The sequence below is a fragment of the Platichthys flesus genome, chromosome 4 (assembly GCF_949316205.1).
Source record: "Platichthys flesus chromosome 4, fPlaFle2.1, whole genome shotgun sequence".
Taxonomy (NCBI): domain Eukaryota; kingdom Metazoa; phylum Chordata; class Actinopteri; order Pleuronectiformes; family Pleuronectidae; genus Platichthys; species Platichthys flesus.
The window spans coordinates 3,730,575-3,749,554 of NC_084948.1; the positions used below are offsets into that span (position 1 = coordinate 3,730,575).

The following is an 18,980-nucleotide window of genomic DNA, read 5'->3' on the forward strand; positions in this document are numbered from 1 at the left end:
TGTGAAGACCATGCACTCATCGAAAGCCAACCTTTTAATTTAAGGTCTGTGACTAGAGTAGGAATTCAATGGTTAAATGTCACCAAAACAATTTTGAATTTTAAATGGTCTGATTATATGTCTATATGTATAATTCATAAAGGATTGCAGATGTTCTTCCCCCCATCTCTTGGCTCAATGGAAGCGTGGAGGATGCTTAATGGACAGATTTCATTATGCTTTTATTGGGCTGCAGGATACTATCTGTGATAGCTAGCATGGACTGTACACAACGTCGATATCCTATTTTATATATAATTTTTCAAATTTCAAATCATATTTGGTTCCAGAATAATTCGTTCAAAAATGTCTCATTTATTAACTACATTGTTACACTGCTTAAATTCATTTTAACAGTGTTTTCAACTTCACCACCCACAAAATTCAGGCAAGGAACCAAATAATTATTGAGATGTCTATGTTTTCCTACAATTTATCCCTTAGAGTGTCTGCACTGCAAAACCCAATATTATTTTGTGGTTGTGTGTTTTCATTCTATTGTTTAGTTATTCAGTATCTTTAACATCTAAATTTGCATTTAAAGATAAAAATGATAATCAGAATTAAAATAATAATAACATAATATAATGCAAAAACTAACAATCATTTCCATAATTATGTATGTTATACTGTATTTATCAACTAACATCATCTGCCTGAATTTAGCACAGATGGTCTCCAGATCACATGTAGAGACACCCCAAAGATAATCCAAGCTTCAAGAGGTCTGAATACCTATGTAAGGTGATATTTAGCTGTTCCTCTTTGATAAATTTGCACAAATGTCTATTTTATACCTTCAGTCTGTCCATATGGAGTTATATACAGTACATATATCAACTATTTATTCACATTCATATTTTACCTTTTCCTATCAACCGTCTAAATTTACGTTTTATTAGAGGGAAATAAATATTTTAAAATTAAAGTTTATAAATGTATCAAATGCATTTCAGTTGATTGTACTTTCTGTGCATTTTTCTGTTCACCTGTTTTCAGTGATCCAATCTGACTTCCTTCTATTTATACCCCTATGGTTCACTTGCAATATTGTCTTTGTTCACTTGCTGGCCCTTACTGTATTTTCATTTCCTTGTAATGAAACCGCTGAGCTACAGATCTTTAATTTCGAACAGTTGTGAACTGGGTCTTAAGATTGTGTTGATTGCTAATCAGACCGCTGAAATAGCTGACGTGCAATGTATGGAAAAATAGTACTATCTCAGTACATCATTCACTTATATTATGTATACATAATATACAAGCCACATACGTGCTATAAAACTCAATAATGACAAGGAATCATTCTGAAGTAGCTCCAGAGCCTTAACACAAGTCAAACAAATAGACAGGTTTAGAACAGGCTCTTCTCTTGTACATGTTCATGAAAGGATGTAGTATCTCTGTAAGAGTGCACATAAGCATGAATATATATGAAACAATATAACAGGTAACAATTTTAAAAGAATATTCCATGACTTGGTCATTTTACGGGTGTGGCAAACGGTGGTCGTCCTCCAACCAGAGGGTTGGAGGTTTGATACCAGTCTTCACTATCTATCTGCCGAAGTGTCGTTGGGAAAGATGCTGAACCCTGAATGGCCCCTCATAAATGTTGAATGCACTAATTGTAAGATTGCTTTGGATGAAAGTGTCAGCTAAATGTAATAAGATAATCTTTTAGTCGGTCTCTGGGGTAGACTGATTATTTATGGGGCCACGGTGCCCTCTGTTGGTTTTAAGGAGCATCATGACCATGACACAAGCGTCGGAACCGCCTGTACTGACACTAGGGGACCACTAGGGACACTGGAGCTCTATTTGAGGGGAGTGAAGTTTTCAGGGTGTGGAAAAAAACAGTGGACCAACCAATTGACAATGACATCATCATTAAATCTAGTGAATAGTGAAGCATGCCAGTGAATTACTTACAGACATACATTTAAAGACAATTGTTTTATTTTAAGCTACATTAATAAAAATATAACTGACTAGTGGCAATATAAAATCCTCTAGAAATTCTAACCACCGACTGTATAGTGATCGCTTATTCTGTGAGTACAAACAATCTGCCATGATGGCTTACAGATGTGGGCAACTTTAGGTAATGATGCAGCACTTCTGTCCTTCTTGTGGTCTGTTTGTGAATAACCCTAACCCTAACCCTAACCCTATTCAGGTCACCTTTGGTTGACATGCGGCATTGCTATGGGTTAATTGTGGGCCACAATTATTTTTCTCTGTGGGGAACTAATATAATTACCGTCATGTATCCATGCTCCCATCTTTCTGCCTTTTAAATTACTCATTGTGATGTATTTGTATTTATTATGTGGTTTGACTGTATGAAGTTACTGTGTGCTGGTTTGCACAGCTATCCTTATTAGGACTTTTCAATGACTTCCATTCATTGTGGACCAGCCTAACAACAACCTTATCCATAATCTGAAACAGGACCAATTCATGTCTCACCCTATAACTGCAATTCATATCTTGAACCTAACCTTAGCAAGGACCTCAGAGTTTATGTTTTGTTTCATCTAGACCAGACAAGGTCAGTGTTTATGCTGTAAAAGATCCTACTAACACACACCCACACACCCACACACACAAACACATACACACACACACACACACACACACACACAAACACACACACACACACACACACACACACACATAGTCTGTGATCCAGGCTCTTTGAGGGAGCAGAGCTTTAATTATAAGAAGGAGTGTGTGCAGTCCCATTGTTTCTGTCTTGGCATTAGTTCCTTTAAGTAGCCTCATCCATTCCTCTAATCTAAATCTTGTTTTCTCCTGCAGACTCTCTCTCTCTTCCTTCTGTGGTTACCTGTTTGCACAAGTTCTTTTTTCTTTCTCTCTGCTTCTCTTTTGCCCTCTCTATGACTCCCTCTTCATCCGCTCTTCGGTCGTCCATCTTGCTCTAATAAATGCAGTTCGGCTATAATGTGTTTTCATCCAGAAGGGCAAAGAAGTGAGCTCCTACATTGCAAAAGTATGATGGGTGTCATGCAGACATATATTAATACACAATTTGTGTCCAATTTCATGAGATGTTGGAATATTATGCTTAGAATGAAAAACAAATAGAGGATTCAGTCATGCACAGTATGTATTGGGCCACTACACCCAAACGGAGGGGCTGGATATGGAAGCGGGGAGAAGTCATCAATCATGCTGCCACTTCTTTATCTGCCATCATTTCTATCATGTGCTTCCTCTAATTTCATCTCCACATTCTATCTCCAAGTCACTCACCACTCCATTATCCATCCACTTTCCCTTGCATGCTGTTCAAGTGCAAAGCAATCACTGCTTTTTGTCCCTGCACTACCTCCTAGACAGTTTCTGTTGAATTCTCATTCTCTTCCTTTTCTCCTGCACTCTTAACACTCTGGGCTTGTTGGCTGATCGATAAAAAGGAAGGGAGGAGGAAAATAATTGAGGATGGAGGATGGGGAGGGGACCCCAAGGAGGAGGAGGAGACAATGACCCAGATAATGCAGTGAGGGATTCCTTGTGTAGACCTCAGCTTCACACCCATCTCTGCCTACCTCTCTGTCTCCAACACTCACTTCATCCCTGAACGTCCACTCTATGACAGCGCAAACCAAGAATATATATATATATATTTTTTAATAAAGTGTGTATACCATGAAACTTCAAGGAAAAGGTATTTGATGTCTTCTACAATTTGACGCCTGACATCAAGATATAGATGTGAGATATGGGGTGTGTTAAGGGTAGGGTATGTATCTTGTCTCATCTTTCATCTCCTTCCTGACCCTTCTCTGACTTTCCTTTCACCATCATCATCATCAAGCACACACACACATGCACTCACACACGCCCCTCCCCCTGCTTTCACACCCCCACCTCCACATCTCATCTCCCAGGAGGGGTGGGTCACATGGAAGCACTGAGATGTAAGGTCAGGTGTAGAAACATATAGGAACCCAGTGATCCATTATTCATGGTGCTTTATGTCACCATCATCTAATATCACCGACACACACACACACACAGACACAGTCACACACACACACACACATACACACACACAGACACAAACACACACACACACACACAAATACACACACACACACACACACACACAAACACACACACACACACACACACACACACACACACACACACACTTGCTGCCAGTATTATTTCTCAGTTAAATTGATCTAATTGATTAATTGAATTGATATTGTCTGAATGGGTGTGGACGTATTCGTCAAGCAGCCGCTCTGACAGCTGGATGCTACTACGCATGCGCGGGACGCGGGCACGGCATGCTCAGTGGTGTTAAACCAACGGGATTTAGGAAGGACATAACCGGAAGTTTTGAGCTCTACCTACCAAAACAAAACAAGATAATTGTAATATATATTCTATCTCATTTAATTTCTCTACATATATTCTTTGTAACATTGTATTTCTTTAACTAATTATGATTATTGATAATATAATAATAATAATATATATAAATAATGATAATAATAACAATAATAATAATAATAATAGTGTATTCATATGTATAGTTTCAGTTAATACAAGTCTAGGTGAAGATGAAATTGTAAAGCACAGTGACCGGATGTTGTTGATGCTGGTGTGTAGCCTGATGGTACCGTAGCAGCTGAGCACCGTGCAGAGAAACATCCTCCTGACTTCGGGGCTCCGTCTCTCAGCTTAAATAATACAGTATAATAATGTCCGTCTTCCCGGCGCTTCCTTCTCTGAGGTGACCGAGGTGGGAGCAGCAGCAGCCGGGATGGCGCTGGTCACCGTGCAGCGGTCACCGACACCGAGCACCACCTCCAGCCCCTGCGTGTCGGTAAGTGTTTCCGAGAACCGGAGAACCGCCGGTCTGACATTAATTCTGCTTTGGGCTGAGCTCCGCTTGTGTGTGTGCGCTTCAGCCCTGTTCCAGGACTCCGGTCAACGGGGCGGCTAACGCTGCTGCTAGCATCACAGTGTAACCTGAATATATCCTCTCACTGGGTCTGCTCTTTCTTCATCAGCCTTGTGGAAAGTTGAAGTTACAACAAAGTTAGCCAGGTAGAGCTAACAGCTGGAGTTAATGTCTGCTAACTCACTTCCTCCCTGGAAACCTGGACCAACTTTACCATTGAAAACCGCTGCTTGAATTATCCGTGAAAGCCTTTAATGTGTGTGTCATTGGTTCAGTCGTGTTAGCATCACATTACAAATGGACTCCTGTCACTAGTGGTCAGTGGAGTGACAGTGGAAAGCAGGTCAGTGGGGCAGGCCTGTCAGGGCCTGTAGGACGCAGTGGGTCACTCCTCTTATCCCCCATGACACTTTGAGGCTTCCCATGTCTGCTCGCAGGCTCCTGACACACACTCAGACAGGGCTGGTGGTGGTGTGGCTGCCACAGATAAGACCTGCTGCAATGGTGATACTTTCACCCTTGACTGGACGATAGAAGACACATCTCATGGTGGAACACTGTGACCGGATCAGTCCTCTCTGTTTTTTTGCAGAGACTGACTTTGTTTCTAGGTATCAAGGATGATGGAGGGATGGATGACAAATGTCAAAAATCCTATGATCCCTCAGAGCAGTTGGGGAAAGACCTGAAGAGAAGAGCATGAATGAATTTCTTTACACAAAACTGTATAGTTCAGAGATTCAGAGACATATGCAGTGTGCAGGGTGCAGAAACCTGGGAGAGGGGCAGAGAGACAGAGCAGTGTGTTGTGGAGGACAGAGCTGAGAACGAAAAGAAAGACTCATGAGAGGCACAGCTGGAATTCCATAGCTACTTGAGAATATCCTTCTTTTTACAGTATGCCCCTTTTCTCAAATCAAACACAGATCATTGACCCATTGATTAATGCAGCTAGCATCATTCGCCCTCCAGCACAGCGGGGAATGGGACACCCTACTGTGCTGCTGTACAGTAATCTGCCTAGCAGCACACCGGATCCCCTGTTCTTATTGGCTTCAAGACCACTCCCTACACATCCATGGGGTGGCATGGTAACCATGACGATCAGCCTGTACATTGTACCCTGACCATGAGCAGGCTTATTATGTCTGTGGTCCACATATTGGAAGAATAATGCACATCACATCAGCAGTGTGCGCGAGTGCTCTGCAGAGGTGTAATATGTATCACACACACGCGCCCAAAAATCTGCTGAGCGAGGCATTTTTTCCAGGTGCGTGTGCAGGGAAGGCATGGACTCCTATTTGTTCTGTGTCACCACATTTTGTGTTGACAGCCAGCTGTTGGGCCGATGATGCAGAGAGCTCCTTCGGGCGAGCTCTCTGAGCCTAATCACATCTGTGGTAACATACGCAGGAAGAGATGAACTCTATCCCTCCTCCTCCCCCTTCTCCCCCTCCAGCCTCCTCCTGGCCCACTGCATCAAGCTTCATCATTTATCATATTTAATCAGCACCAGTATCAGGATCCTAATTGTTGTTCATTATAATGAGTCTTGTGTCTTTGCATGTGCGTGTGGGTCTTTACATACAGTGATGTGTCTGTAGTTATGAGTGTGTGTGCGTGTGTGGTTGTGTGTGTAATGGCCAGGCTTGACAGATTGATGCCAAAGAGAAAGTTCCCAGAGTTTTGCGAGGGATTACCGAAACAGGCCAGGATTAAAAATCTGTGTGGTGGACTGTGCTGGTTGCAGTGGTGGGGGGAGGATGATGATTGCATTTTGGGGGGAGAAAGAGAGTCAGGGCGGGGAGGGCACGGACACGCAGTCTATTTCAGCATTATCCCCACTCCCCGTTTTGAGCCTCAGTGAAAACACTGTGCGGGCCCTGCCTTGTGACTGAAGTCACAGATGAAAGTGTATCTGCCAATGCAGCTCTCCTGTAACGCAAGGTTATTTGACTCTGACTCAGCATGTGAGGCAAACAGCCAGTGGGCCACCCAAGTCTCTGTGGTCAGTAAGTTCTTCCTGAAATGCTAGGTTCTGATGTGAAGTGACGCAGGTTTGGAATATTAATTTCCATCTTCTTTTTTAATCCTGTCTCTGTAGGAATCGGGCAGTGGTGAGGAAGACCGCCGCTCTCAGCCCAGGAGGTGAGACCACTTCCTTTTTAGTTCCAGTTTCCTGGAATATCTGTTCCTTAAACACTTCTATTCAGCAACTGTAAGTTTAGGGTCAGGCCACTAGGGGGCGGCTTTACATCACATTTACAGTGGATCCTCCGTTACTTACTACATTAATTTTCATAAAACATTAATTCAGATGCTTAAATTAGATACAGAGCAGAAACACTAAAAAAACAATTCATGTGTCAATAGGATTAAAAAAAAAAAATAAATCCCCCATCGTTTCCTTTAAACATAGCTGTAACAAATAAAAGGGATTGTGTCCGATTCCGACATGATTGTCAGTTTGTGTGAAAAGAAACAGAGATAAGCAAATACATACACACACACACGCACGCTCCTACAGACAGGAAGTTCTTCCTGTAGATTAGGACGTAATGCAATTTTCTGTTGAAGAAAAAGGGACGCCCTGTTTACCCAAGAGCATAAATGTGAATTCTGCAGGTTTTTATAAAGACCAGTTCTACGAGTGAGTGATAGAAAAGAGCAGAGGAGCAGAGTCACTTGTTTACCAACACTGACTAGCGCGCCTGGATAGCTGCTAAGAGGGGGCACAGAACACAGTCAAAGCTAAAATCATCAAGATGTTTGCATGCTATTACAGATTTAAATACACAACAGTACCACACAAATCCAACTGAAATGATCAATCACTTGGCAGGAAATTACCTAAATCAGTACCTTTTTGTTTATGTCTGCAGCAAAGGAAGTCCTTTACTCCTAAAGTGTTCCCGACAGTGGGAGAAAAGAGGCACTGTGCCAATGTACAGTATGAGACAAATAATGTGTATTTTGAACTTTTGTGTATGTAGACCCATTTTTATTAAAGATATCACTACGTAAAGGCCAAAATATTAGAATGTAATTTTCGCAGAATCCCGTTTTTTTGTGAAGGACTGTTGCCCACATGTTAACAGTGGTATTGTTAGATTAATTCAAGTAAAGGATATAATTCAATACAACTAATCAATCTAAAATATAAACTTATTCATAAATATGTGCTTTTGAGTATGGTGCCGGTTACTGTAACTGGTATCCTGAGTGGTTTTTGATGCTGTAAACACCAAACACTGACGTTACAGTTGGGGTTGATTTGCATGATTCCCCATTATACGTTGAGCAGATGATTAACCTTAGCCGTGTGAGTGAACCTTCATAAAAGACAAGGACGTCACTGCTGTTCCTTTTTGTTATGATGACTCAGGTGGCTTTGTTATTGTACTGGGCTGAATACTGAGCCAAAGAATTGAAACACATAGACTTTATGTTTATGTGCGTGTGTGTTTGACTTATTTTATTATTATAACCAGTTATATTGGCCCTCTCAGAGTCTATATTATTATCACGATATTATTAAATGTTATGCCCACACTACAGTCCGTCTGTGGGAACATTAACAATCATTTTGTAGGGAGTGGAAAATCAAACCCAAACAGTCTTTCCATCTCTACTGCACTTTGTAAAGGAGCTTTTGTCGACTAATCGAAACTTTGAAATGCAATCTTAATGGTTGGGCTTTTGGTTGGGGTTAAGCTCTTGATGTATGTTATGAATAATGACTAATATTTTGATGTTACTATTTGTTGTTACTGGTGGAGTTGTTTCATGTAATGAGCCACAACCGTTGAGGCCAGTGGTCTGAGTGATGCTGCTGTTCTGTCATGAGACTAGACTGTATACAAAGATAGATGACATGACTGCTGCCCTTAAGTGAAAGTGTCTCGTATACTGCTGTTAATTAGGCTTACACAGACACAAGATTGCTGCTTCATAAATACATCCTGCACCCCTTTGCAGCATTGCACTTCCTCTTAAATTACCTGATGCGTGATGCAAGATGCAATACCCACATAAAGGTAGGGGCAGTAGTGAGTCCTTGAAAGGGCCAGTGGTAATGTCATCAGCGACAGAAATGGCAGAGATTTTTTAATAAAATAGCTAAGTGACCCGTTGCAGAATTACCAACATTTGTATGATGTGCCATTACCACTGCACAGTGACAAATGTGCTTGTCATAACAGTTTGGGAGAGATTAGTACCATTTTACTAGTGGATTTGGAAACCTCCAAATGGAAACAAGTGTGAGACCGTTGTTGTGCTATACAATCTGTAGTCTGAGTTCTTTGGTGTGCCTCTTACTAGAATCCTCCACAGGCATAGTACTGAAGAAAGTAAGAGACCAATAACATTCACGACGCAGCCGTAACAGCAGGTATGAAAAAGATAAAAGAGCTGCTCAACCAGGTTTGTCTCAACTTTGAAGCTGAGTTCCTCTCCGAGAGAGGGAGTATGACTTTGTCACTTTGTGCATCACTTTCTTTCTTTTCTCATCGCCGGGATTTGGCCAAATCTGAGAAATCTCTCAGCTTTCATTCATGCATGTCTTGCACCACATGAGCCCAGCGAGACCTTGCCTGGCAAAATTACATACTGTACATCTGGAAAAGAGAAAAGTTTATCAGGCTCTAACTGGTCTGCAATCATTATAGGAGGGTCAAAGTCTTTACTCCTGAGCTCATTCACTCAGCAGGGGGCCGTGCCCTGACTGTCAAGCTTGAGAGTTTAGGTTTGTGTACACATGCATTCGCTAACAAAGCTGAAATATTAGCAGCTGCTTCCTTAACTAAAAACGGCCAAACTACTGACCTATCAGATCCCTTGAAAACGATCAAGTCATCTACTATATCTACATGGCCACATGGCTACATGGCTACACTAAAGTGAGAAATAATAAATGTCAGCAGATATCTTTATAGATGAGGGGAATCATTTTTCTGTGGCTGATTTTTCATGCGTCCACTCTGGTTTTAAAACTTAGCCTATAAAAAAGAGAGTTTATCGCAATAAATAAATACATCGTAACTCTTATATATTTATTTTAACTTATTAAAGAAAAGAGCTATTACTTTCTCCATGGATGGTATATGTTTTTTTATTCAACGCACCAGGATACAGACAAACAGGTTTCAAATCATGACCTCATTGATGAAGGTAATAACCCATACAAACAGTGTAATAAAAAAAATGTCAGTGTATGATTGGCCCAAGATGAGTCAGCTGCCTCATGTTGAGCATCTATACTGCATGACACTTGAAACATGCCAGAATAGATTTGGGGCTGTGTCAGACATATTTGATCACTGAACGTGGTGACATCACTCCTACAAGCCTTAAACACACCCCAATAGAGCTGAGAAGGACATGTGGCCCCAATTATCTGTTAGGTAATACAACAAAGCACACACACTGACATACAGAGCTTATTCCCTATATGCCTAACGTCATTACAATCCTCTTTTACCATTTGGCTCAGTAACCTCAACATTTGTTCAGCATTAGCGCAAACACGCATGCATGCACGCACACACACCCACACACACACACACACACACACAGGTTGCAGCGAAGGGCCTTGATGAGTGACCTCTAATGTGTGTTACATAAGGGCTGGGGTCCACTTGAGTCCTCCCCACCCTACATATGGATTCAAGTAGCAGTGGAACAATTTAATCAAATACTCTCACTCTGTCTTTATATCCCTCTCTTTTTATCTGTCCCTTTTCTCTCAAATATTAGTAGTCTCCTCACCGATTCATACACTGTATCGCTCCCTTATTGTCTTTCTTTGGCAACATCTCTATAACACAGATCCACACAAACAGCTGTCTGTCGCAGCGGCACCAGACCAATTATGTATAATGTTACAAGCCACTGCCTCAGGACTGACACCGTCAAGGGCAGTTTTAGAAAAACATTTTCCCTAGCCAGAGTTATAAAAATAACATTTCATGATTTTGTTGTAAACCTTTGAATGGTTGAACAAATGGTCAAATTGACTGATGAGGTTTGTTCTGCTATGGGGTTTTTTTAACGGAAGAGGTGAGTCCTACCTCACTTATAACTGTCTGCAGGGCGATCAGCTGACATGACAGAGCTGTTAAAGGTCGCAAGGTCACTAGATTGAAACTTACTCTTAATGTGGTGAAATTTGTTTTTGATATCTGCCACTAGACCATGAGAAATCAGTGCACCAGAATGTCTTGGGTGTATTAGATGCTGTGAAAGGGCAAAGATGAGGCCTAAAGAGGAACATGAATAGGAAATAAAAGAGCAGAAAAAAAATTATAAACCAGGAGAACTTTTTCTGAGAGAAAGCAAGAAACATGTCGGCTATGAGCATTATTACCTCTCAGTATTAAAGGTGATAATGCTGCAAAACTGACTATATTTACATGGACACCAATAATCTAATTATTGACCTTCTTTTTGAGTAACATCTAATTATGGTATTTACATGAGCTGCTAATATAATTTTACCTTCATTCTCTCTTTATATATGTTATAGCATAGTGTGATGGTGACGTCAAGCAATTACCTGCCATATATGCTTATGTTGATTGAGACGTATACTTGTCTAATTAATGTGATTAAGCAATACCCCCCTAGCCTTAATTCATTATTTCTTTATGGGTTATTTGGTAATTATCAAGTATGGGTTGTTTGGGTTAAGGTAATCTGTTTACATGGCAGTGTCTTATTCAGACTATAGTCTTAATCTGGTTTAATGCTATATTATAATATTTCTGTCTATGTAAACGCAATCAGTGTACTGTTAAAGCACACATTTCATCGTCCATCTGAAATGTCAGTGACAGTCACTGTTTAAGTGGTTTTCACTGTTTGGTCTGCATTTTATTTATCAGCCTGTAACATGTATTGTACCTACTGTTGTCCAACGAGGCGATGGAAGAGAAAATTCCCTGTCAACAACAGTGTCAGTTTAATTTTCCCTCTCTGAATCAATTTTTTCATTTTCCTTACTGTATAGAAATACCTTTCACATAACATGATACGGATTGTGGTATTGTTTGAAAAATAAGTAATGTGAGTTATTCGATTTTCTTCATATTATTTATTTATAGAATTTATTTGCGTGACAAGAGGCACTAGTGAAGAGGGCAATCTTGTTGATAAGATGGCATGAAACCTTACTTAACAACAGCAAACAACCTAATACACTCCACTGACTGTGGTTCACTCTTCGTGAACTTCTGAATATCCCTGTTATAGTGTTGAATCCTTTATCAGCTTCGACCCAGATGCACATCAGCAGAAAAGGTTCATCAGACTAAGCACTAACTGGGTCCTCCTGTTACAACAAGAAGGAAAGGCTGCAGAAACAAAAATCAAGCTGAGGGCAAACCGTATGAGAACCAGCTCATCATGTGTGGACCTGTCTCTTAAGCTTTCTGGGCTGTTCCTCTGTCATTTACTACCAGCACCAGATACTCCACCTGCCTTCAGCCTTCCTATATTCACTGTTTATAACTGAGCACTCCCTGTCATAGATGAGCGACTACAAGGGCAGAGAGTATATATATATATATATCACTGTTAAAAGACTTAAAAGATACATTGACTGTGGGGCACAATGTTCTTCATGCTGCACAAAGAATATTATGTATCTTGTATTACAACTCATAACTATCTACATTCATTCTCTTGATTCTGTGGTATGTACAATGAATATACTGTATCCATAGATGAATATGTCAATGATATATGGAACATAAAGAGGTTCCCTCAAAATATAAATTGCAACATTGCAACATACCGTATATGTATATATATAAGTATTTAGACCCCTTCAGATTTTCTCATTTATTATTTTGCACACATCGTATAGTCTGTATATAGTTGAAACAGTTTAGGCAGCGATTACAGCCTCAAGTGCTCTTGGATGTGATGACACAATAAGCTTAGCAGATCTGGATTTGAGGATTTTCTGCTGTTCTTCTATTGAGACCCTTCATGCTCTGTCAACTTGAATGGGACCAACAGTAAAGGGCCCTTTTCAAGACTCTCCGGAGATGATTGATTGGGTTCAATTCAGGGCTATGGCAGGGCTACTCAAGGACCTTCACAGATTTGTCCCTAAGAAACCCTTGACTTTGTACTTTGGGTGATGAATTGTGCCTTTAACCTGTAAACCTGATGCCTAAAATTGAGGCAAACAGATCAACCATGTTTCATTAGACCAGATAATCTTGTTTATCAGATAAGCTTTCATCTGTCTTTCACTACCATTTTGGCCAATTCTGTCACGAAGCCTAGACCGTTAGGGCTGCAGTGGTATTTTCTCCCAAATTCACGCAGCATTCCTGGTGCTCAAGACAGAGCGACTTTAGACTCTTGGTCACCTCTCTTACAAACACCCTTCTGCACTGCTCAGTTTGGCTGAATGGCCAGCTCTACGAAGAGTCCTTGTTTTTACCTTTGAGAATTATGGGGCCCACTGTGGATATTGAGATCCTTCAAAACAGCAGTTTCTTTGTAGCGATCTCCACTTCTTGTTTTGACAAAACCCTTCCTCTAAACTCAGGCCTTTCCTTTGACCTCATGAATTGGTTATGTGTGTCTCCAAATCAGCCCGATGCAATTTCACTTCCTGCAGTTGGACTTATGTCAAAGCATAGCAACATCTCAAAGATGACGAGAAATAGGAGGCACCTGAGCAAAATGTCAATGTCATATATCTTAATTTTGACTTTTCATTAAATTTAAAGTAAATTAGAATTCTGTTATCGTTTTGTAGTATTTAGTCTCGATAAATCAATGAGAAAATGGATAAAGCATTGGGCTGCAGATATGGAAAGGGTGAAGGGATGTGAATGCTTTCTGAATGCACTGTTTTTTTTTACTCCATACTAACAAATAATGTGAGATTAAAAACTAAAATTGTATCATTGCTAGCATTGGAATATCATTTCTACGTTGTTTGAAATCAACCTATATTTTTCAACAAGTGCTTCTTAGATGCTATGTGTTTTGTTACTGTTCAAAGGCTACTTCTACTAACAGATCTGGCTTTGTCTTATATGGCAGTTACTAGGCATCTGTGTTTCTCCAAGGTTAAGTGCTCCTATCTCAGCTCAGTGGGTTGAGCACTCGGCAAACATTTGAACTAAAGGCGTTGTTGTCCAGGCTGTTCTTTTCTTTGTTTATTTAATCTGGAAAAGTATTCCGTAATTGTTGGGCGGTTTTGAGACCAGAAGTTTTTAGCTAATTCTATCAATCCACCACACTCACACTCAAGTGTTTGGCATTTTGAAATGTAAGACGACTACTTGTTTGAAAGATACATTAAATGCACTGACTGTGCAGGCAGCCGGATAGTGGGCTCACTCTAGCATGACTTCCATTTATACACAAACATGCACACTGTAAAATATACATAGCTCCCTGACTAGAACATCTGAGTGACAGATGAAGACGTGCAGTGGAAGGAGATTGTGCAACAGTGTCCAGCACTCAGCCAAACACCATAACAGACTCTCATGTTACCAGCCCACAGAAAACATAAATTCCCTCTGAATGTTGGTAAATTAGATGAGACTAAACAGAACCACATGAGTAAACAGTGGAGCAGCTGTGCGCAGGTCGACTTTGTAGTTCCAGTTGCTGGCAGAGTTCACAGGCTTGTGATCTGTCTTGTGATGCAGGATTTGGCGTTGGGGAAGGTGAGATGAAGAAGTGTTAAGTGTGACGGCAGAGGGGTAGACTTGTTATTGGTCCATATGTGATATAATTCTCTCAGCAGAACACATGTGGGGTCTAGTGTTCAAATAATGCACAGTTACCTTGTCCTGTTCCCAGTATCCAGCTAAGAAAGAAAAGTATCCTAATATAGCATAACATTTATTTTTAAGGAAAATATACAGAATACATCTTAAAATGCATTTAAAACCTTTATAGTGTTGTTGGATTCGCTGAATCATCTGTTTACAATTCTTGTCTAATGTTACTGTATGTTTGACTATGACATGTTGGGAGAAGAAAATGATTATGGTGTGAAGCATTCATATGTTCCCTTTGTTCCTGTCTTGAATTTTAGTAATGAAAGGAGTAAAATAGATTTTTTTGCTTTAGAATTTATTGTTGAATGTTTAAGATGTGTGTCATCCCAGCTGCATAGGTTAAAGTAACAGTTTTTGATTATATTGAACTTTTTAAGATTATATCTTTGTAAATCTCTTCGGATTTTTTACTAGTATCATAGTTTTGTGTTACTTTCAGCATCTTTCCATACATATCCCAGGTTTAATACCTAACTGATATATTAACCAATATTAGCTTCTAGCAACTCTACTGTGTATATGTCAGCCAATAAGTTAAAATAAACTAAAGCATGGATACCAACGTATGTATGATACCAACATATGTAAATGCAAAAAACGTTTGTCAAACACTACATTTGAATACATTCGCTAGAAGTTATTACTCTGCTCCATTGTAAGCCAAGGCCGTAATACGCTATTGTCGGTCAAGGATCAGTTCGGTTTTCCTCAGTCCCACAGTTCAGAGGGTTTTCATAGACCTAGAACACAGGCATACTGTTCAGATTACACTGGGAAGTTTGTGAACATTCTGAATTTCTGTTGTTGTGTGACAGCATTTTAAATAGTGCTCCATTTCTTAGCCAAACCTCCCTATTGATAACAGACCTTACATTAACACTGTTATAAAGCTTAGCTGCGCTGCAAAGGGGTCATTTCAGTACAGATATCATAGTGTAGAATTGAGGCCAAGAATCACAAGCTTGTGTGAAATATAATAAGGTGTGTGTGTGTGTGTGTCGGGGGGGGGGGGGGGGGGGGGGGGGGGGGGGGGTTAAAATGAGCCAAAACGTTGAGTCCATCTTATAGCATAGAGGATGTTTGCTGATATCTGATATCTGCACATTAGCTTTATGGAAAGGGAAATTTCTTCCCCAGACTTTCTTGATAAGTCAGACTCCTCTTTATCTCCACTTTACCCAGATACAACAGGCCTGCTGCTGCTGCCGGTGGATGTGGTGGTGGTGGTGGTGGTGCTGCAGCGTAGTCTGGATATCCTCAGCCTGTTTCTCATTTGCACTTGCTCCTTATGTAACACGGCCACAAGGTTTGTGTGGCGGGGGAAAAGGATGGAGAGGAGACCAGTGAAGTCTCATTGGCAAGCTGACTGCCAAAAACCAAAAGACCATGTGGGTTCAATTGACTCTGTTACATTGGTCTAATGAGCACATCCCCTATTGACCTTGTTGAACCAGCTAGTGCACTCATTCATTTGCTAGGCAGCAGTTTATTCTTATAATCAGTGAAGGATCTAGGATTTTTCAAAAAATGGGGCCATAATTCATAAATAAGTGCCCATATATGTCTCACATCCATGCACAGTTCCTGATTCAGAAAGGTGCACTTTAGAGTCTTTATTCTTACTGTTAGCACTATAGCTTTGAGCAAGCCACACAAAAAGCTTAGAAAATATAAAACTCAGGGATAGTTTAATGAAAATACACTCATAATCTACTCTCCACTTTGCCGATGGAGGGGTTGGTGAAGTGTTTGTATCCACAAAACAATGTTGGAGTCTCAGGGGTAAACACTGTTGCAGCCAAATACAATTAACGTAACTGGTGTCCATGGCTTCAAACATAGAAAAACTCAAACAGAACAACAACCATAAAATGCTTCCATCCTGCTCCTGTGGTGTCACCCAAGTGTCCATAAGCCCTGCCATTCAAATCCGAAACGGCTTCATTTACCCAATGTTTTTTAAGGCTAAATATCCGTAGTTTTTTTTAATGTTTTATGTGGTTCCCAGTAACTTCCTCCTATGCATGGTTAGTATCGTTCCTATTTGACTAGTTCATATATAAAGAATACTGACAGGACAGCAGCAGTTGAGGGGCCAGTGGCCCCCCTGGCCTCGCTCTCGGATCCGCCCCTGCTCCGGAGCATTGTTTACCAGGAGTTTGCAGCTTTCCATGCAGTGAGTTGACTGATTAGAAGCCCCTGTTATCAGGAAGGAGGAACTAAACGGGCCTATCACCTTCTGGAGGAAACACCTGCACTGTTCACGGTTTCCAGCTCTGTGCACGGTTTCCAGTTCTGTGCAGACCAGCTGTTCGGCTCCACGCGGGCTGGGCGCTCGTTCCTCCTCATTGGCCCTCCACTCTTCCCAAAACACGTGTCTCCAGCTCCTCCCTCCCACGACTCCTCCGGTGAGAGTTTGACCGTGGCCATATGTCTCATAACTGTACACGGTGATCTGTAGCGGGGGCAATTGTGGAATAATGTTTACAAACCTCCCGGGGAACTTATTTTAAAGATGGGACTCTCTCTCGCTGTGTTGGGTCACCTTGGGCTTGTCAGGAGCAGGAACACAACGTTCTAGATATCTGAGCTTCATTGAACGCAACAGAGTTTTGGTTTGGAAACATCTCGCTTGGCGTCATTTCTCTGCTGTACTGCGACTGTTCGAACCCGAGGGAAGTGCGCGGTTTGCCTCCTTGTCATGCCGGAGCACATGAGTGCGGGAGAGGAGTGAAAAGTTCTCCCCGGGACCAAGAGCACCTGACCGACACCCTCCTCCCTCTGTGCGCTCCTCGCCGTCGGCATGACCCTCGGGGCGGTGTCCGGCTCCGGCAGCTCGGCGGCGGTCAGCTTCTGCTCCTGCTGCGGGGCTAAGATGGTGCCGCACTTCAGCGACGACGCGGTGGTGTCAACAAATCAGATCAACCAGTTGTAAGTTGAAAATACTGGCATGTGTTTGGAGAGTAGATACTAAGGCTGGAAAGTTTAACTTTATCCATGTGTCTCCAGTCCCAGTGGAGACCACTACAGCCTCTGATATCACATAATCACATAAAGAGTTAACATTGCTATAATAACTAAGTGTTGTGGATCGTTAGATTGTTAATACTTCAATTTAAATATGGATCAAATCTTATCATATTTTGATTTATTGGGATTAAAGTGACCAATTTCAACACTAACAATGAGTAAGCTGATCGTTTTAAAACAGTTTTGCAACATCAGTGTCATCTGTACTTCCTGTTGACGTAGCAGGCGCTTACTCATATTGCTGCTCCTGTTTGACCTTACTAAGACATAAAGGCTCAGCATATGGTATGAATCATCCTACCTGTCTCACAGGTCCAGACACACCATGCTGCTACAAATATAAAAGATCACCTGAGCACCATATAACATGAGGAGTTTCCTGTTTGTCCAAGGTTGGGATACTATTCATTTAATCACATGGGCATTTGGAGTGATTGTTGCTATCAAGTTAATATTAGGAACTTTTTTAATGAATAATCAATCCGAATAATACCCCACCGTACATGAGCATGAATAAGAAAAGAAAAAGTAATGTTAAGGTAGATTTATTTTCACCCTGGTCCATTTGTTTCTTGGTGGTTTGTTTGTAAGTTTTCATTTGGTATGTATCTTAATCAAAATGAAAAAATCAGGCACACTTTTCGAACTATCTCTCTGAGTGTGCGAGTGATATAGTGCAACTTGATCGGATTTAAGGGAACTGTTGGGCCTTGTTTGGGGTTTGTTCTCTTCCGAGTAGACATTGTTTTCTGTGGAATGTCATGCCCAAATATAAAATAAATGTTCAAATGTTGGAGGATTCTGATTCAATAGAAGATGATGTTCTTCAAAGACACAAAGGTTGGCATTCATCCAGTTGGCTACTGACACTTAATTTATGAAAACAGGAAACATGTCACTTTTAATATAACCTTTATCCATTAATACAGTAGATCTTGTTGTAAACCCCTATAAGGCTACACTGGAAATGCTTACACAATCGACTACTGGTCAGAAACACATGTTCTCTAGAAGTGATTTTAGGTCAGGGGGGTCAGTAGACTTAACTAAATATGATATGTTCTGGATTCGTTGAGAATAATGAAGAGATTGTCCTTGGCCAGTTATCTCATCCTTTTGTGATCTTATCTGATCTACAGTGTCTAAAC

At 40.9% G+C, this 18,980-nt stretch overlaps 1 protein-coding gene across 2 annotated transcripts in view; it reads left to right on the forward strand.

The window, feature by feature from the left end:
• The first annotated feature begins 4,767 nt into the window (after nucleotides 1-4,767).
• ssh2a (slingshot protein phosphatase 2a) overlaps nucleotides 4,768-18,980 on the forward strand; it is a 33,620-nt gene continuing 19,407 nt past the window's right edge. Inside the window, exons 1-2 of one of the 2 annotated variants that reach the window (XM_062386092.1) lie at nucleotides 4,768-4,903; nucleotides 7,089-7,132. In XM_062386092.1, coding sequence (XP_062242076.1) covers nucleotides 4,841-4,903; nucleotides 7,089-7,132 — 107 coding nt within the window. In that variant the 5' untranslated portion in view covers nucleotides 4,768-4,840. Of the gene's footprint in view, nucleotides 4,904-7,088; nucleotides 7,133-17,203; nucleotides 17,734-18,980 lie in introns of those variants that run through there. The other variant, XM_062386091.1, reaches the window with a different exon arrangement.